This window comes from Jaculus jaculus, chromosome 6 (assembly GCF_020740685.1).
Source record: "Jaculus jaculus isolate mJacJac1 chromosome 6, mJacJac1.mat.Y.cur, whole genome shotgun sequence".
NCBI lineage: Eukaryota > Metazoa > Chordata > Mammalia > Rodentia > Dipodidae > Jaculus > Jaculus jaculus.
In genome coordinates, this window is record NC_059107.1 from 59578168 (window position 1) to 59599131 (window position 20964).

The following is a 20964-nucleotide window of genomic DNA, read 5'->3' on the forward strand; positions in this document are numbered from 1 at the left end:
GTGTGATGATCACCAGTACCATCCATCTTTCTTCAAATGACATCTTATTCTTCTCAATGGTGGAATAAAAGATCACATTTTCTTTATTTGCTCATCTGCTGACAGACATCTAAATGGATGGACATGCAGATGTTCTGGTTTTCGGCTTACTCAACACCTTGTTGTTCTCATCCTCAGTGGTACCACACAATGAAAGGCATCAAGTAACTCCATAGACTCTTTGTGGTGCCAGCAGCTCAATACTCAGAAGAGATTTGCAAGAAATCCATGGTTGCCTACAAGGGTCCATGCCAAAGTCCAAAGAGTGGGAAGCATACCTCAGGCAGGGGAGCAGAGCTGGCTACTCCAGGCCGACTGCGGCTGGGACTGAACTTGCTCTTCAGGCTTGCACTCTCTAGGGGACACGAACATCATCACTTCCTAACCACTTGTCTCCTGCCCTAGCTAGCACAGTAGGTGCTCTACTGCCCAGACTCCGCCTACCTCAGACAGCACCATGCCAGACCAGAGTCTGCCTTGGAGATTCTTCCCCCACATTGGCATCTTCATGCCCCACTCCTGTCTGCTGCCACTGTCCACCTGATGAGCCAAACAGCTCTGGGTCTGTCCCTCTATTCCATGTCCAGCCCAGACCCCCCACCAACCCAAGCCCACAGTCATCACAAGCACACACTGCTTGCTCAAGACCATCTCAGTTTACATCTGTGGGAATGCCAAGGCTGTAAACGGTACCTCTTATATCCTCAAAAATGAGCTGGAGAGATGGCTCAGCCATTAAAGGCACTTGCTTGCAAAGCCTACTGGCCCAGGACCAATCCCCCGGTACTCCTATAAAGCCAGATGCTAAGTGGTACGTACATTTGAAGTTCATTTGCAGTGGAAAGAGGCCCTGGTACACCCATACACACTCTCCTCTCCTCTCCCTTGCAAATAAATACACAACTTTTTAAAGTGGTCTATTTTGAGCAATAAATTATAGTCCCACAGGAACAGTCCTCAAAGCAAATAGTAACTTTGTTCTTGTGGAACCCACAACTAAACACAATAGTTCATGTCAGGTGTGGTGGCACACACCTTTAGTCCCAACACTAAAGAGCTGAAGTAGGAGAACTGCCATGAGTTCAAGGCCAGCCTGAGGCTACAGAGTGATTTCTAGGTCAGCCTGGACTATAGTGAGACTGCCTCTTGGAAGAAAAAAAGACAGTTTATGCTACACAAATGACATTTAATGGAAAGAGGATGGCAATCTGGAACCTGAGTTGTAGATCTGGGACTTGTGCTACAAAAGCTTGTGGTGTCCTCTGGTACACAGTAGCTGGTTTCAACTGTGAAAGGAAAGGCATGGGTTACATGATCCCAAAGGCGTTTTTCCAGTTGACTCATCACCCTATAAAACCGAAAGTCTGACCATCTCCAGCTGTCTAGAGCAGCTCTGTGCTGGTTAAGTACATGGGCTCTGGAGTCCAACTGCCTGAGCTTGAATTTTGCATTGCCCTTGGACAAAGTACTGCCCCGGTATCTTTATCTGAAGGGTGTAGTAGAAGCTTATAGGACAGCCGCAGGGGTGGCCTGAGTAGTTAGTGTAGTAGAGCTTGTCCGAGAGGCCTGCTCGTACTAAGTACAGCAGATGTTCGCTACCTTCAAGACATTTATGCAAGAGCCAACGTGGTGGCTTGTGGGAGTGAGACGGAGGGAGGAGGACTGCCAAAAGTTCAAGGCCAGCCTGGGTTACATAGTAAATTCCAGGCCAGCTGAGCTACAGTATGAAACCCTCCCCTCCAGAAAGCTTTAAGGAGAAAAGGAGCTGATGGGCCATGACTGGAAAGCTTCGCGGAGAACACTGAGACAGCAAAACTTTGAGGAAGCAGGAGAAGGAAGCACTTCAACTGGGAAATGAGGAAGCAAGTCAGCCTCAAATGCCCTGTGTAAACTCAACTACATCAGCCAGGTGTGCTATCTGGCTTCATTCCTCCTTTATCTGACAGGCCAAAAGGAAAAGGTTGCGAATAAGTTCTTTTTTTCAACATTTTATTATTTTTTTTAACTTTTTTTGTTTTGATGTATGGCCCCACTCTAGCCCAGACTAGCCTGGAATTCATTATATAGTTTCAGGCTGGCCTTAAACTTACAAAGATCCTCCTATCTCAGCCAGCTTGGATTAAAGGCATGTGCCACCGTGCCCAGCTTATTTTATTTTAATTTATTTGAGAGTGGCAGACAGAGAAAGAAAGAGGCAGACAGAGAGAGAATCGGTGCACCAGGGCCTCCAGCCACTGCAAATGAACTCCAGATGCATGTGCCCCCTTATGTATCTGGCTTATGTAGGTCCTGGGGAATCGAGCCTCAAACAGGGTCCTTAGGCTTCACAGGCAGTATTTAATCACTAAGCAATCTCTCCAGCCCTATTTTATTTTTTAATCAGTTCACAAGCTAACAGGTTTCCATGAGACTTTCATACATATTCTATTTTGGTGAATTCTCCCCCCTCACCTCCCGGCACCCCCTTTTCTGTATTCTTCCTCCCAGTATTCCCCCTTCCACTTGGGCCCATAAGACTAGAATAGGCTTTAAGGGAGGATCATGGGCAAGAAAATAAAGGGAAGAAGGCCTTAAGAGACCTCAGTTCAGGGCTGGAGAGATGGCTTAGCGGTTAAGCGCTTGCCTGTGAAGCCTAAGGACCCCGGTTTGAGGCTCAGTTCCCCAGGTCCCACGTTAGCCAGATGCACAAGGGGGCGCACGCATCTGGAGTTCGTTTGCAGAGGCTGGAAGCCCTGGCGCGCCCATTCTCTCTCTCTCTCCCTCTATCTGTCTTTCTCTCTTTGTCTGTTGCTCTCAAATAAATAAATAAAAAATAAAAAAAAAAAAGAGACCTCAGTTCAATCCCCAACACCCACATAAAAATCCAGGCATGGCTGCACATGCCTGGAACCCAGCCCTGAGAGAGGAGGAGACATGAAGATTGTGGGGCTTGCTGGTCAACCAGTCTAATTAAAAATCAGTGAGCTCTGGGTTCAGTGATACTCTGTCTCAGGGAAATAAGGCAAAAGAGTGATAAAAGAGGACACCTGAGGTCCTCTGCTCTCCACACATGTGCACACATCTGCATAAACATGTGCAGTATGCACACATATACAATCAAAAACCACAGACAAAAACTAAAATAAAATAAAAGATTAAGAATATGGACCAGCCAGGTGTAGTGGCACAGGCTTTTAATCCCAGCACTCAGGAGGCAGAGGTAGGAGGATCACTGTGAGTTCGAGGCCAGCCTGAGACCACATAGTGAATACCAGGTCAACCTGAACTACAGTGAAACCCTACTTCAAAAAAACCATAAGAACAAAAGAACAAAAAATTAAATTAAATTAAAACAGAACGTGGACCAGCCCTCAGTCTCTAGTGACAAGCATGCTAAACACCAAGGCATCGAATGAGAGAAAAGGCAGGACAGATGTGTGGGTGGGACCCACCAGCTCCTGGACCATGTTCTCACAGCCCACTCATTCTCTTGTTCCATGCTGCTGAGATACAACTTAACCAAGGCTCTCCAGGGAAGGAATGTCAAGAAACCACTTAGAAATCTACTTATGGCCACTATAAAATGAGATTATCCATTCCCGGGGCTAAATCTCCCAACTGTATATGACAAAAGCTATTTAGGACATGTGGACTAGGCATGGTGGGTCCTGCCTTTAATTCCAGCATTTGGATGGCTGACGTAAGAGGTTCCTGCTTCAAAAAGAAAAAAAAAGAAAAAGATATGCAAGGGTGTAGCCAAGGGTGTGGTAGATTGTCCTGAGTTAAAGGCCAGCGTAGACTACAGTGTAAGACCCGGTCCCAAAAGAAAAAGTGTGTTGGGGGGGGGTATATAGAGTAGCCTGAGGGATATAACTCAGTGGTAAAGCCCTGCCTACTAGACAAGTTCGTGAGTTCAATCCCCAAAGAGTGAATGAATGAATACATAAACAAATACGAATGCAAGGACGGAGAATGTGGGTTCCTTACAGAGAAGAATTTGAACTTTGTCAAGAATTGGGGGCTTTTCAGTGACAGCAAGAAGGAACATAGCCAACACCCATCTGAATATGAGGGGCAAAGCTGCCCATGGCCTGGTGCTGGATTCAACACAGGATATGCGTGGCTTGAGTCAAGTGTCCCCCATAAAATTATGTGTTCTGAAGGCTAAGCCCTCAGCTGGTAGCAATTTGGGAAGTGGAACCTCCTGGAGGTGATGTATTGTTGGGGGCGGGCTTATGTGTGTCATAGCCAGCTTCCCCTTGACAGTGTTTGGCACACTCTGCTGTTGCTATTGTCCACCTGATGTTGGCCAGGAGATGATGTCCACCCTCTGCTCATGCCATCATTTTCCTCTGTCATCATGGAACTTCCTTTCCAGTTTATAAGTCAAAATAAACCCTTTCCTCCCACAAGCTGTTCTTGGTCAGGCACTTTCTGCCATCAACACAAAGCCAATGGCAGCCAGTGAGTATCCTCATGGAAAGCCAGTGTCGGTACAGGTGTGAGGAAGGTGAGCAAGTCTTCCCTGCAGCAGGAGCAAGGCTCCATCCAGGGCAGGGTCCTTGGCCTTCCCTGAGACCTCTGCCTCCTGCTCTTTCTCTCTCTGCCTCTTTCTCTCTGTGTGTCAAATAAATAATATCAACAACAAAAAAAATGTGATTATGATGATAATGAGCGAGAAAAGAGGCACTTACTTGCAAACCCTGAACTCTGAGTTCAGTTCCCCTGCCTACCACAAAAAAGTCAGACAGGAATTCATTTGCAGTGGCAAGAGACCCTGGCATACTCATACACACATACACATATATAAATAAATAGTACTTTTTAAAGCAACAAGAGAAAAGGAAAGAAAAGAGAAAAAGAAAAGAAAGCTGAAGGCTCTGGTCCCAACTTACTATCAGATCATGATTGACACATTTGAAAAATGAAAGGAATGGGGGAACAGGCTAAATTCTTCTGACTTCTACCCTATGGAGATTTTTAGATAGGAAATTCTTTGGTGGGGGAGGAGGAGGAGGAGCCACTCTGTGTATTGCAGGACATTTACAATCCATCTATCTCTAGCCTCAGTTCAACAGACCCAACAAACTTGTGACCAAAAACTGTCTCCAACCATTACAAAAGTCTGCTGAGGGGCAAAACCACTCCTGGTTGAAAGTCAGGGTTCTAAAAGAAGACTACAAAGGCCCTTATAAGGATGGAAAGAGTGTAGGTTCTTACTTTTTTTTTAAATTATTTATTTATTTATTTATTTGAGAGTGACAGACACAGAGAGAAAGACAGATAGAGGGAGAGAGAGAGAATGGGCGCGCCAGGGCTTCCAGCCTCTGCAAACGAACTCCAGACGCGTGCGCCCCCTTGTGCATCTGGCTAACGTGGGACCTGGGGAACCGAGCCTCGAACCGGGGTCCTTAGGCTTCACAGGCAAGCGCTTAACCACTAAGCCATCTTCTCCAGCCCGGTTCTTACTTTTTAAAATGATGGGAGCCAGGCATGGTGATACTCTCCTATAATACTAGTTCTTGGGAAATGGAGACAGGAGGATCAGATGTTCAAGATCATCTTTGTCTACATAGAGTTTGAGGCCAGCCTAGGCTAAATGAGATTTTTGTCTTGAAAAACAAAAAAAAAGTATAATTTGAAACTGATGCTTCATCTTTCCTTTAATAAACTATTCAAAATCAAATAAACAAAATGATAGAATGGGAGAGCCCCTCCCAAAGAAAATTTTCTTTCTTTTTAAAAATTTTTTAATATTTATTTATTTGTTTGTTTGTCAGAGAGAGAGAATGAGCACACCAGGGTCTCTAGCCACTGCAAACAAACTCCAAACGTATGTGCCACCTTGTGCATCTGGCTTACATGGGTACTGGGGAATCAAACCTGGGTCCTTTGGCTTTGCAGGTAAGCGCCTTAACCATTAAACCATCTTTCCAGCCCTAGTTTTTCTTTATTAAGTTGAAACTTTGAATGGATACATCATGTGCTGGAAATTTTTCTTTCTTTTCTTTCTTTATGGGGAAGGACTTGGGAGGAATCACAGACTAGCCCTGAACCCCCTTATGTAGCTGAGGATGACCTTAAACTTCTGTTCTACCAGCCCCTACCTCCAGTGCTAGGATTATACACATGCTCCCCACTCTTGGTTTATGCAGTGTTAGGGATTGAACACACGGCATTTAGGTAAGCATTCTACCAACTGAGCTATATCCCCAACCCCCAAACAAAATCTTCTAGCCCAAAATGTCTAAAGCACCAAGGTTGAAAAAAATGTTTTAGAATGATCATAAGCTATCCTCCAATGCTGGTAGGAGGCCAGCAGCCGGTGAAGTCTGTGATTTGACCTGCCACACCCAGTCCCTGCTGCTTTGAAATTACAGACAGACAAGTGTCAGGAAATAAACCAAACTTGCTGAATTCAGAACTCTTATAAAGAGTTGCTCTTTAAATCAAAGTCTTCATTTTCCGGGACACATGAGGTTTTGGTTTGTTTGTGTATGTGTTGTGTTTTGATAAATCAGAATTCCTTACCCTGACTGCCACATTTTAATTTCATGATTTATGTGGCTGTTTCCTTTGGCAAATGGCTCCCAATTTCCCCAAACTCAAAGTAGTAGGAAAGCTGAGCACTGAAAAGTGATGTTATACAGCTGGGCATGGAGACATGTACCTGCTAAGCCCAGCACAGCACCTGGTGGGTAGGGGCAAGAGGATCAAGAATTCAAGGTCATTCTCAAGTACACAGAAGTTCCCAGCCAGCCTGGACTAGAGACCCTGTCTCAACACACCCAAATGTGATGTTTCAAAAAGGGACGGGCAGGGTATGGGGGCATCCAGCACTCCTGAGACGAAGGCAGGCCAGCCAGGGCTACTGCTACCGTGTGAGTTGCAAACCAGTCTGGGGCTACAGAATGAGTTCTAGGTCAGCCTGAGCTAGAGTGAGAACCTAACTCCAAAAAATAAAATAATAAATTAAAAAATGGCTTTAGTTGAGCAGGTCAAAGGGAAGTTTAACTCAAGGGTAAAGAAAAACATGGTTCTTGCATTCTCTGAACTAGAGTTTTGGTAACATCAAGCAAATGGATGCTTAGCAAAAGCTGCAAACCATGCCCACTATAATTAGCTCTCTTCTGAGCAGGGAAAGGGCAGCAGTAGGACACATGTTACCGCTGAACAAATGACACCTTGACCGGTTAGTTAACCCAGCCAAAATAAATCTAGATCCTATTAAGGGTTTAATCAGTACTATGTTCCTAATAGTTTAACCCCTTATATGGGGATGAAAGGGAAAGTAGGTCCAAAATGTATCAAGACTCCCTTTAGGTCCTTAACTACCACGCACCCTTTGTTTTGGCCTGTACGTGTGTATGCATGTTCGCATGTGTGCAGATGCATGTATATGCATGTATGTGGAGTCCAGAGATTGATATAGGGTGTCTTCCTTCATGACTCTTCATTTTATTTTATTTATTGAGCCATTGTCTCTCATTTGAGCCCAGGACTCAGCTTGCCCTGAAGATCTGTGACTCCTTCCAGGCACTGGGATTACTGGTGGGCTGCCATGTCTGCTGTGCATTTACATGGGTTCTAGAGATCCAAACTCAGATCTCATGCTTGCAAAGCAAGCACTTTATCCACTGAGCAATCTCCCAAAACCCCATTTACCCCCTTTATGTTTAGTGGCCATGAATTATTTTTTTCCTAGAGCCATCTCTCTCTACATAACATAAAAGTAGGTTTCTGATCCCTACAAAGCACCCAAAGGTGACTTACACCATTAGTAGGTTCTCTAAGAACATTAAAATTCTTGTCTTGGGCTGGAGACATGGCTTAGCAATCAAGGCACTTACCTGCAGAGCCTAACAACCCAAGTTCAATTCCACAGTACCCATGTAAAGCCAGATACACAAAGTAGTGCATGCATCTGGAGTTCACTGCCAGTGGCTAGAGGCCCTGGTGTGTTCATTCTCTTATCTGTCTCTCTTTCTGCTTGCAAATAAAGAAAATTAATTTTTTTAAAAAATTCTTATCTCACTAAGTGTGATGGCAGATGCCTATAGTCAATCAGCACTTGAGAGACTGTGGCATTAGGATCACAAGTTGTGGGCCAGCCTGGGCTACATAACCCTGTCTCAAAAAGAGTGGGTGCCAGGTGCGGTGGTGCATATCTGTAATCCCAGCTACACAGGAGGCTGAGGCAGGAAGATGGCTTGAGTCCCAAACTTCCGGACTGAATTGTGCTAACCCTATTGTGTGTTTGCACTAAGTTTGGCATCAACATAGTAATCTCCTAGGAACAGGGGACCACCAGGTTACCTAAGGAGGAGCCCAGGTTGGAAATGTAAGCTGAGCAGGTCAGAAAGGAGGATGGAGGGTCTGGGGAGAACACTCAGTGGGTGAGAGCACTATTTCTGAGTTCAATCCCCAGCACCCACCTAAAAAGCTGACCACTTAAAAAGCATGCATGCCTATAACCCCAGTCTTGTTGGGCACCAAGATGGATGAATCACTGGGACTCACTGGTCAGCCGGTCTGATTGAAGAAGGCATGTCAGGATTTGGTAAGAGACTCCATCTCTAGGGAAAAACACAGAAGTGCAATAGAAAGAAGGACACCCAACAGTCTCCTCCAGGCTCTGCACACACATGCGCGCACACACAAAAAAATGTCTACCTTACCTCTTTCTATTCCCCTCAGGTCCAGAGCTGAAGCCCACCCCTTGTTCAAGGAACTTAAGTGAGCTGTATCTACTACAAGTTTACAGTTAAGTGTCATTAATCTATATACATATTAAGACAATTTGATCAATGGCTAAAGGAAGGGATATATATTTCACTTCTATAGTTACCCAGTTACCCATGCTGATTCTCATAATATAGTTAACTCTGCTGATTCTCATGCCTGAGACAAAATCTTGAACCTTGTTATAATTCAACTAGCTCTCCACAGAGAGGACACAAAACCTTGATGGTAACACTCTGACCATATTTCAGTTAAGCACTAGGGTAGAGGAGATGGCTTAGCAGTTAAAGGATCTTGCTTAAAAGACCAATTCTAGCCAAGTGTAGTGGCACACACCTTTAATCCCAACACTTGGAAAGATGAAGTAGGAAGACTGAAGTGAGCTCCAGGCCAGCCTGGGCTAGAGTAAGACTCCACCTACAGAAAAAAAAAAAAAAAAGAAAGAAAGAAGAAAGAAAGAAAGAAAGAAAGAAAGAAAGAAAGAAAGAAAGAAAGAAAGGGAAAAGAAAAGAAAGACAAAGAAGAAAACAACAGTTCTGAGAATAACATTTTCTCTACGGGTCCACTTGCCACATCACTCTTCACTTTCCTCCTCCATCCTCACACTCACCAAACACCCCCTTGGTCAACAGAAACCATTGTGACCAAATGGAAAAACCAAGATTCTCCCTACAAGAGAAAGGAACACCAACAGAAAGTCTCCAACCCTAACTCATGGTAGACTAAAACCAATGCCAAAAGGCCCCAATGTGGCAGCATGGGCACACACAGGAGCAGCTAAACAGCAGAAAGCACCATGGGAGGAGGTTCACATTTGAACCAGAAGGGCCATGAAGCAGCAAGGACAGAAGGATCTAGCATGAAGGGGCATACAGAAGGATAGTGACTTACATATCGGGAATGAAAGGATCCAGAGGAAGAGGATGCTGAGGTGAGGCGTAAGAGCAAGATAGAGTTGTAGAAGGCCTCTGAAATATACCAGTTTAGCTCCAGGAAGAGACTAGAATTGGGGAAACCGTCAGGAGGCCTGGAGAGTAACTACAAACCCATTAATAAAGATGTAGCTGTCAGAAAGGAACGTCAGTAAAAATGAACTAGGGACTCTGAGAGGGAAGAGCCACCATTGACTAACCCAGCAAGGGAACTGGTTGCATGTCTGGACTACTAAGTGAACATGCTATGGCATCCTTAGATGAATACAGAAGAAACTCACTCATTGTCCCCACAGACATCCAAGTACAGTCAAGAGCATGATGTTCTTACCAAAAAAGAAAAAGAAAGAACCTCAGCTCTAATACAGTCAGGGTGCTCATTCATAGTAACTGTGCTTACCTCACAGGACTGTTTGAATGCTAATGAAGTGACCTGTGTCAAGAGCTTAACAATGCCAAGTACACCGTGCTGTGTTCACTCTCTCCAGCTCCACAGTTCCAATTAGCAATAACCACCACAAAACACTGGGTTTATCCACCAGGGCACAAGTGATCCCCAGGGGCTAATTTTGGGCAGGTGACCCTAAACCTACCAGAGACTTCAGACTACTTATGTAAGATGCTGGTCATCACAAGGAGATTCCAGACAAAAGTCCAAATCAAGTCCTTTTCAAGACTCCAGCTTCATCCATGTCTCTTAATTCTTTCTCCCAGCAGCAACTCACAGACACTCCTAAGACATTCTCTCTGCTTGTGTTCTTATTTCTTCTCAAATTGCAGAAGAGTCCAACAGCTTTGCTCACCTAAGCCAGATCTGGGACAACAGATCTCAGGTATGACACCTGGTGAATTAATGGCCTGACTCCCTTCTGCCCCCATTGGTAACTTAAAGGAAATACATGCACGTGTCCAGCGACGCAATAGTCGGAAAGTTGGCTGGCTGCAAGCATAATGAAGAGAAAAGCCTAAAGGAAAGCCATTTCACACTGTTGGGCTTAATCATCACAGCTGCATAAAGTGGAATGGGTGCTACCATCAGCTTCTTAGAAGTGGGTGGTACCAAGAGGCTAAGAGTCCAGCAGTGAATAAACCACATGACAGGGGTTTAGAACTCACCTCCAGACAACCTAGTTAATTCTCTTTCCACTCTGGGGCCAGAAATTATCTCGTGCCAAGCCACACAGGTGTTATGCCATCAGAGTTCCAGTGCTCACCTCTCTGGACCAGAGAAGAGTAACCTTGTCAAAGAATCTAGATGTCCAGGAGTCAAGATCCTCCACCTTACATTTTAGGACTTGCCAAGAAATGATGATAATCCTCCACCAAAAGTTGCCAAGATTCCACCAGCTCTAAGATACGTTTCTAAATAAATTGAAGTCAAGTGCAAGGCCACATCCCCAGAAGGGGTTAGAAAGGGCCAGCTGTTTACCACAGGATAAAACTCAACTCTGGTCCACCCTCCAATATAAGGTTCATCTACCAGGGCCCTGGAAACATCAAGCTGTCAATCCATCATCCTTTTCCCCTCATGCCCTCAGGACCACCACAATAATGGAGTAGGAGCGAGCTGGGCCACAGAAAGATGTTAAGACACTTTACCTAAAAGGTGTTCCCACTGCCCACTGCTGTTCTGGTACAAACCACCCCCCCCCCCATGCCCAGAGTAACCCCTTCCTCAAATCCCGGACAAGGGCCCAGGACAGAAGCCAATCCCGTAATCCTGGACATTTCAGAAACTCAATTCTAAACGAGAGTGCCCTAAGCCTGGCCCAGGTCCACCCCCACCTCCATATCCCGAGGCTAGGAGCGTGAGGTTCCTGGCAGGGCCCGGGGCTTTTTCTTATGTAAATGTCCCGCCGCCCTATGGGGAGAGGTCAAGTGTGCCAACCTCCAGGGAGAGGTGGGCACAGACGGGTCCCGGCACTGATAAACTCTTTTGCACAGCCACAAAAATCTCAGGACTTTGGGACGGGGTGGGGAGATCGGTCCACCCAGAGTAACTTCTAATGGCAAGTCAGAATATAACATCCAAAACCTGTCCCTAGCTCGGGGGTGGGCCCCAGGGACGCAACGCGGGGCGGTCCCCAGGCACCTCTGCGGGGCGGGGTTGGGGGGGCGCCCCAGACTGAGCCGCAGTTCCGGGCACCTCAGTTCCGGGGAGGGGGCGCGGCGGGAGACTGCCACTACGCCCTTTCCCGCTCCTTCCCGGTCGCCTTTTCCTAGGGTTCAGCTCGGAGGGAGCCGAGGAACGCCGCGAGGAAGCGACTGCCTCCCAAATGAGTTCTTCGGGGCCGGAGGGCCCCGATCGCTCCACGCGGCCAGCGAGCCTCCGCCCCCAGACTGAGTCTCCCCACGTGCTCTCGCCGGAACTCTGGCTGCAGGAGGGGGGCTCCTCCCACGTGGGCCCAGCGGTCCTGGACTACGTGCCTAGCGACCCGGCCCTCGGCAAACCCCAGGGAGAGGGGCGCGGGCGATCGCCCCGAGTCCGCGCGGAGGTGGGAGCCGCCGGGCTCGCGCACCAGCCGGCCGGTGCCTAGCGGACGTGGCTCCTCGCTCCCCGGACTTTCCCAGTACCCAAACTTGTGCCACTTCCCCAGTCCCAAAGGAGGAGGAAACCGTTCCAGGCAGGGTCCAAGAGATTCCCGGAGGTCATGCAACTTCGTCGCCCGCGAGCCAACCGCCCCCGCCGGTGCTTTCTCACCTTCTGCACTTGGTTCTGGTTGAGTTCCGTGAATAAGCAGGCGATCATATGCGAGGCGATCATCCTGCCGCGGCTAGACCGAGCCGAGTAGGGAAACTGAGGCGCGGCGCGAGCGCTGGCTGGGGATGTGGCGGCGCGGTACCACCGCTTTGAACCCGGGCTCTTGTGGTCCGGCTGTGAACGGGGGCGTCGGGAGCCACACAAAGAAAGCTAAGGGCGACGGCTGGCCAGCTGGGGGTCCGCGGGTCAGTAGACACAGGTTCTTGGAATCACAACTGCAAGAAGGCACCTAGTTCTCGCTCCTGGCAACGTGTCTGTTTGCCCAGCGTCCGGGCGCTAACTTCAGCCAGAGTCACTCAGCTCAACTCCACGAGGGCGAACGCACCTCGAGCGCCTCGGCGGTGCAGGACTGGGCAGCAGGCAGCGTCCTGGGACTCCAGCGCTGGAGTTTGGTGCAACAATGTGGCTTATTGAGGGGCCGCCGGCTCGGGGCCGCCCCGCTGGTGACGTGTGCACGCCCATTGGCTGCGATGGGAGGGTGTGTGCGCCCGCGGGCCGCCCGGCGGCTCGGCTCAGCCAATCAGCGCGCACGACCCGCGGGCGCGGCCACTCCGACATCCGAGCCGGTGGCTGGAGAGGCGCGCCCGGGGCTGGGGGCGGGGCCGGGCGCCGGCGATGGGACGTGTGCTCCGTGGCAAGAGCCGGGGACTCCAGGGCGCATGAGCCACAGCCGCGTCAGGCTCGGCTACGGGTGGGGGGCGCGTGATCGTGAACCCAGGAGATGTGGGGCAACTGGAAAGACAAGTGACTGCACTAGCACACACCCTGGAGGACAGGGACACGGTCTGGTATCTCCGGATCATGTGAGGGGCTGCCACTGCCTGTCACATGTCCAAAGTATGTATCCTGATTCTCACCTATTGTGGCCCTACTGGTCAGCTCATTCCTGATGAGAAGTGAGCCAGCCATTACAAAAGTTGGCCCATCTAACCTTCACACCCGGACAGGATGTGGGTTTTGCTAACCTCCTTTACAGATTAGGAGCAAGTGGCAGATGGAGCAAGAGCCATGTCTGATTTTGATTTTATTTCATCTGTCGCTCTAGAAGCCATGGAAGTAGAAGGCAGCAAAAAAGCACCTTCAGGGGCTGGAAATGTGCCTCAACTGGTGGAGTACTTGCCTAGCACGAGCGAAGCTGGGTGTTCAGTTCTCCAGCACCTCACAAACTGGGTGTGGTAGTACACACCTGTAATCACAAGAGGATTACCAAAAGTTCAAGACCAGCTTAGTCTACATATTGAGATCCAGGCCAACTATAGTGAGACCCTGTCTCAAAATAACAAGAACAAAAGAAAAGTCCACCTGTAAACAGATAAAATCATCCATAATCCACCTTGTCAGCAAATCTTGAAAGCTGCTTGTCCTTGCCATGATACATCCTCATCCTTCCTTCCTCCTTTTCCACTCAGTTGAACTCAGATTGCTTTGATCCTTGTCACCATCATGCCCCACATGCTGCAAGTCTTGGGTTTTCTTTTCCTCTTTGCCCTCCTCTCTCTCCACCTCTCAGGAATGCTGGAGACAGTTCATCGTGTCCTCCATCTGAACACAGCTTCCTTGTCCAGTTAGAGCCAGGTGTTTAACTGTGCTTCCCACTAACTTCCCTCCCCAGGCTCCCTTGCCCTGTTTTTGTTATTGTTTATATATTTGTTGTTTTTGTTTTGTTTGGTTTTTGAGGCAGAGTCTCACTGTAGCCCAGGCAGACCTGGAATTCACTCTGTAGCCCTAGGCTGGTCTCAAACTCTGGAGGCAGAGGCAAGAGGATCAAACATTCAAGGGCAAAGCCTGGGAAGATAGCTCTCTAGCAGTAGTTGATAAAGTGTTTGTCTCACAAAAGGGAGACCTGCTGGGTGAGGTGATACATGCCTTTGCTCCCAGCACTCAAGGCAGAAGTAGGATTGCTGTGAGTTCAAGGACACTCTGAGACTACATAGCAAATTTCAAGTCAGCCTGGGCTAGAGTGAGACCCTACCTTGAAAAACCAAAAAACAAACCACCAACAACAAAAAAGATGAATAAAGCTGGATGTGGTGGTGCACACCTTTAATTCCAGCACTTAGGAAGCAAGGATAGCAATTTCGTCATGAATTCAAGGCCAGCCTGAGACTACATGGTGAATTCCAGGTTAGCCCTGGGCTAGAGCCAGATCTTATCTAAAAAAAAAAAAGAACCTGAGTCCTATCCTCCTCAGTTCCCAAGTAAGATGCTGCTCGGCTCAGTGGCATGCACCTGGAGTCCCAGCACTGGAGAGTTCAAGGCAGGAGGATCCCTGGGACTCACTAGCTTCAACATCCCTGCCTCCCTCTCTATCTATGATCCCAGAAAACTTTACCCAGTACACTGCTGGGCACTCACAGTGGCAGCCTCTCCACCAAAATGCCAAACCCTCTTCCCTCTTCTGTCTGAAACATTCTTCTCCAAACTGTCTCCTGCTGCTTCTTCCTCCTCACTGAGATATCTCAAGCCCTTTCCCTGACCAATTAATCTCTGCTCTTCTCCGGTCACTATTTTTATTTATTTATTTTTGGTTTTTTGAGGTAGAGTCTCACTCTGGTCCAGGCTGACCTGGAATTAACTATGTAGCCTCAGGGTGACCTTGAACTCACTGAGATCCTCCTACCTCTGCCTCCTGAGTGCTAGGATTAAAGGCGTGTGCCACCACGCCTGGCTTATTTTTATTTTTTTGAGACAAGGTCTCACTGTGCAGCCCAGGCTGACCTTGAACTCCAAATCTTCTTGCCTCAGCCACTCATCAAGTTGTGGGATCTTAGATGTGTACCACCACACCCAGCTTATTTTCTAAGTGTTGTGTTCTTTCTGCCCTTATGAGACCAAGCAACAAGGAGGCAGAATCTGTGCCTGTGTTTTCCCCTCATACTTACAGTGCTTAGAATACTGCCCATCCCAAGAGAGGCATGCAGCAACTGTTTGCTGCATAAAATAATGGAAGAAATCATAGCAATAACCATTGTTCACATTTTGTATAACAATGCACACAAAAATCAAGGGTTTCAATTTTCTTGGTTCTCAAACCTCTCCCACCACTCCACCTCAGTTCACTGGTATCTCTCACCCTTATTGCAATAGCCTCATAACTAGCCTTCCCTTTTTAGGTGCCAATGAACCACAGGTACCCAACAGACTTAGATACGCAACAGAAATACTTCAAGTAGGAACCAATGTGACCAAACTTACCTTTGGAGGACAATAACAGCCTGCCATATTGATGGGCAGAAAGGATCAGAGACCAGAAGGCACAGGCTCACATCAGAGGCCTTCAGGAACGAGTTCAGGCTGTAAAATGCTTGAAAGCATAGGGTTTTGAGTTCAATCATCATCACCCACTTAAAAATGCCAGGAGTGAAGACATAGGCTTATAATTCCAGTTCTGAGGAGGCAGAAACAGATGAGTCCCTGTAGCTCCCTGGCCAGCTAGCCTAGCCTAATTGCTGAGCACCAGGGCAGTAAAACACCCTGTCACCAAAAAATTGGATGGTGTCCCTAGGGCCAAGATGAGAGTGAGACAGGGTTTCTGGCTATGGATTTTTGTTGTTGTTGTTGTTGTTTGGCTTTTCAAGGTAAAACTCAAGGACTAAAATATATAATCCAAGGACTGGGGAGATTGCCCAGTGGCTAAAGGCACTTGTTTGCAAATTCTGCTGGCCTGAGTTCAATTTCCCAGCACTCACATAAAGCTGGATGCAAAGTGGCCCATGCTTCTGTGATCCCAACTGTACCTGCAACAATGAGAGGTAAAACCAAGAGAATCTGAAGCTACTCTGACATTCTTTTGCAGTCTAGCTGTTCATTTGCAGCAGGAAGAGACTGTCTCAAGTGAGGTGGAACACAGACACTTTGGAGTTGTTCTCTAACCTCCACATATATACATGGTGTATACACACACACACACACACACACACACACACACACACATACACACATACAAATAAAATACAAATTTCATAAAGAAATACAATCCAGATGGCAGGGACAGAAAATGTGGCATCATTTGTTCCAAATGGACGGACAATGGTCTGGTATAGAGAGATGATTCCAGAAATGAATAGCAGGAGGGAGTCAGGACTCAGCTAAAAGGAAGATAATAGGGTCCCATTGGTACCTACACAGTGCCTGGGCTGGGAACAGTATAGAAGACAGACTGGTGGGGAATGTGACCAGAATCCTAAGAAAAGATGCCCACGGTCCTATTAGAGTCATGGCAGAAGGACAAACAGAGAGATGGTTAAGAAGTGAGAAAAATACAAGGGTAACTAAGTCAATGTGACAAGCAGGAATAAGTGGGAGCCTCCAAGATGATGGTTCTCAGCTTGACTGCTCTCTGGAACAGGGTGTGCCAAGGAGTGGGGGCAGTGTGTTCTAGGCTTGGCTGTGAGGGGTGCTCATCACAGAGAATGGACAAGCAATAATAAAACCTTTAGTCAGTCTGCTTTCTTTTATTATTATCTTTGCTCACAATCCTAACAATATAAAAGACAAACTCTGCTTAGATTACAACGAACACCCCTCCCTTCCTGCTTTGTAGGCCCATAATGTTAGGCTCATATGGGAAGTTTTCAACAATCCTGATGTCAAATTAATAATGAACATTTATGGCATCCTTTCTTCCATTATAATAGTGAACAAAGAAGCAAAGTTCCTAGGCAGGTAAACTGTACAAGGAACTCAAAAGAGTAGAAAGTAGATAGGTCAAGCTGTATTTCATGAATTCATTTCCTCTTAGGTAAATCCATAAAAATTTAAAAAGCAAGATACCCATTATAATGGGATTTTTTTAAAAAAAGCAAACAGAGTTGGGTGTGGTGGCGCACACCTTTAATCCCAGCACTGAGGAGGCAGAGGTAGGAGGATTGCCATGAGTTCAAGGCCACCCTGAGACTACATAGTGAATTCCAGGTCAGCCTGAGCTACAGTGAGACCCTACCTCGGAAAAACAAAAAACAAACCACCAACAACAAAAAAGCAAACAGGCTAACTTCAATATTTATATGGCAAAGTAAATAAGATGTCTCTAAAACTTTCTGTAAATCAAAGGGAAGAAATTTATTCATTTGCTTTATTTACTTATTTTTTTTAATTATTGAGACAAATTCTGGCTATGTAGCCCCTTCTGGTTCTCATTATCCCTCTGTCTCTGGGTCCCAAGTGCTAAGATTGCCTTACCTAGCTTCAATTACTTTTTGAATCTAATCTTATTGTTTAATTATTTTTTAGTTTTACTTTGTTTTGTAGAGACAGGGTTTCACTCTGTAGCCCAGGTTGACCTAGAACTGGTAACAATTCTGGGGCTACATGTGTAAACCACCATGCGCAGCTTCATTTGCTTTGTAAATGGAGAGTATTCCTTTGTAAGATAGACTACAGATTTAATGTCAAAAATGAAATGACCCATAAATAGCCCTATGATGCCAAGTTGAAAGACAGCCTACACAAGCATATTCCTGGTACTAAAGGCTTGCCTGCTGTAGAAAGAGCTTCTTCATGCAGTTCAGAGAAATACATCAGCCTTTTGGTGAACACACAGGGTTCACAGGATAAAGACAAATAGCTGTTTGACATATGAGAAGATGATTAACTTCACCCACAGTACTGAAAATGCAAATTTCAAGCCAGGTGTGGTGGCTTGCACCTGTCATTCCAACTCTTAGGAGGCTGGGACAAGAGGAAAGTCATAAGGTGGAGGCCAGTCTGGGCTATATAGTGAGTTCCAGACCATCCTGGAATAGAGTGAGACCCTGTCTCAAAAAACCAAAAAGGAAGGGAAAGAAAAGAAGGAAAAAGAGAATAAAAGAAAGGAAAGGAGGGGAGGAGAAGAAAGAATAAAAGAAGAAAGAAAAGGGGAAACTGAAAGGAAAGAAAGAAGAAAGGAAGGAAGGAAGGAAGAAAAAGAAAGGACTGAAGGAAGGAAGGAAGGAGGAAATGGGGGGAAGGAGGGAAGGAAAGAAAGAAGGAAGGAAGAAAGGGAGGAAGAGAAAAAGAAAAAAACAATTAAGATTTTAAATGGACATTGTGGTACACCATTTGTGGTGGTTTGATACAGGTGTCCCCCATAAACTTGAATGTTCTGAATGCTTGATTTCCTAGCTGAAATGGGAATGGGAACCTTGCTAGAGGTGTGTTTTTGAGGGTTATCTTATGGGTGTTATAGCCAGCTTACCCATGCCCGTGTTTAGCACACTCTCCTGTTCTTATTGTCCACCTGATGTTGGCCAGAAGGTGATGCCCACCCTCTGCTCATACCATTGTTTTCCCCTGCCATCATGGAGCTTCCCCTCGAGTCTGTAAGTCAAAATAAACGTTTTTCTCCCACAAGCTGCTCTTGGTGAGGGGGGGGGTGACTTCTGCCAGCAATGTGAACCTGACTGTAACACCATGATAATCTCAGCACTGGGGAGGCAGACACAGGCAGATCCCTGGGCTCTCTGGCCATCCAGTCAAGACTACTTGGTGAGTTCCAAGCCAATGAGAGACTCAGTCCCAAAATAGGGGGCTGGACAAATGACTCAGAGGATGAAGTGCTTGCCACTCAAGCAGGAGTACCTAAATTTAATCTCCAGACACCATTAAAAGGCCAGAGGCTATGGAGGGCTTCTGTAATCCCAGTATGCTGACCCTGATGGCAAGATAGGAGAAAGACAGGAGAATTTTCCAGAAATTTGAGGCAAGTGCAGCAAATAGCAGAATAAGAATACAGAGCAGGAAACATGCAAAGACCAACCCAAAAGCTGTCCTCAAGGGCTGGAGAGATGACTTAGTAGTTAAGGCACTTACCTGCGAAGTCTAAAGACCCAGGTTTGATTCCCCAGTGCCCATACTCATATGAGCCAGATACACAGCTGGTGCATGCATCTGGAGTTTGTTTGTAGTGGATAAAGGTCCTGGTGTGTCCGTTCTCTCTCTATTGCCTCTTTCCCTCTCTCTCAAAATAAAATTAAAAAATAAAAATTTTAAAAAGTTGTCTTCAAAAATTGTCTTTTGACCTCCATATGTATATGTCTGCATTCACACATGAACAGAATGCACACACACACACACACACACACACAGACACATATTCACATATAAATAAATAAAATAACATTTAAATTAACAAAGGTAGATAATGCTTGAGGAACAACACCCAAGATTGCCCTCTGATCTATACACACAAAAAAAGTAAAACTAAATTAAAATAAAATCTGACTCTTCAGCACCAGTGTGCCTCCTTTGCCAGTCTGATTTTTATTTTTTCTTATCTCTTCTTGGTCCAGCAGCGCCTGGTCCTTATCTCTGTAGCTGCCCTGACCCTTCCCGGTGACAGCTAATCCCCTGTCATGTCAGGATGGGAAGTGTGCTGCCTCTAATTAGGAAGGCACATGTCCCAGCAGGCATGAGTCAGGCCCTGTTCATGGCAGCCCAGCAGACTGCTGGCATCACTGTGTGTGCCACACTCTCCCCATGACTTCAGTCAGGATGGTTTCAGATGCCAGTAACTGAATACCCTGTCTGCAACAATAAGAATCATGTTTCCAGCCCACAGCTCCCTGTGGTGGGCTCAGTGCCAGCTGTGGCCTCGCTGCTCTGGGAATCTCTTGCCTCTGCCTCTCTCCCTGAGTTGGCCTCATCTTCACACTGGTGGTAAGATGACCGCAGGGCACCCAGGTGTGTCCACGATTGAGACTGAGAGGAAAAGCAAGGCTATATGGCTCATCCTAGCTTCTTTTTTAAAAAAAAAATTTTATTTATTTATTTATTTGATAGAGAAAAGAGGGGGAGAGAGAGAGAGAGGAGATGGGCGTGACCGGCCTCCAACCACTGCAAATGAAATCCAGACACGCGCGCCCCCTGGTGCATCTGACTAACGAGGGTCCTGGGGAATGGACCAGGGTCCTTCGGCTTTGCAGGCAAACACCTTAACGGCTAGGCCACCCTTTAGCCCCATTTTGTTTTATTTTTAAGTGTTATAGATCAAACCTGGCTTTTGCCCATGCTAGGCAAGCACCCTACCCCTAAACTACATACACAGCCCTCAAATTTTCAATTTTCCTGCTTCCGTCTCCCAAATGCTGTGATTAACCCACACCTGGCCATGAGTCTTGTTCTTCTGAAGTCAAAAGAAAAAGATGTTTCCTGAACCTCCTCAGAAGCTTTCTTTACCCTTAATCTTATTAACCAAATGACTAAATGCCCATTCTTCAACCAGTTTCCTAGAAAGAGAAGTAGGATTACCACAGTTAGCTTACATCAATGGCTCTCAGTTGCTTGAGAGTTTGCTCCCAGGAGCCTGGTGACAAGATCTGGCAACTGTTGGTGTTGCAGCTGGAGGGGATGCTGCTAGGCACTCCAGAGCACATATACTCTGCCACAACCAGGACCTGACCAGCCACAATCTCTAGAGTATCAAGATTAAGACGCTTTGTCTTCAACTAATTAGGGCCCACTTCTAGAGCCCAGGTTGGGTCACCTTCCCTTAGTCCTTGGGTGAATGCTAAACAATCTGAGGTTTGGAGGAAG

The 20964-nt window shown here is 46.7% G+C and overlaps 1 protein-coding gene across 1 annotated transcript in view; it reads right to left on the bottom strand.

Moving 5' to 3' along the window:
* The window catches only part of Hk2 (hexokinase 2), a 68345-nt gene extending 55533 nt beyond the window's left edge, over positions 1–12812 (bottom strand). Inside the window, exon 1 of the mRNA XM_004660550.3 lies at positions 12394–12812. Coding sequence (XP_004660607.1) covers positions 12394–12456 — 63 coding nt within the window. The 5' untranslated portion in view covers positions 12457–12812. The remainder of the gene's footprint in view (positions 1–12393) is intronic.
* Between the last annotated feature and the right edge of the window lie 8152 nt (positions 12813–20964).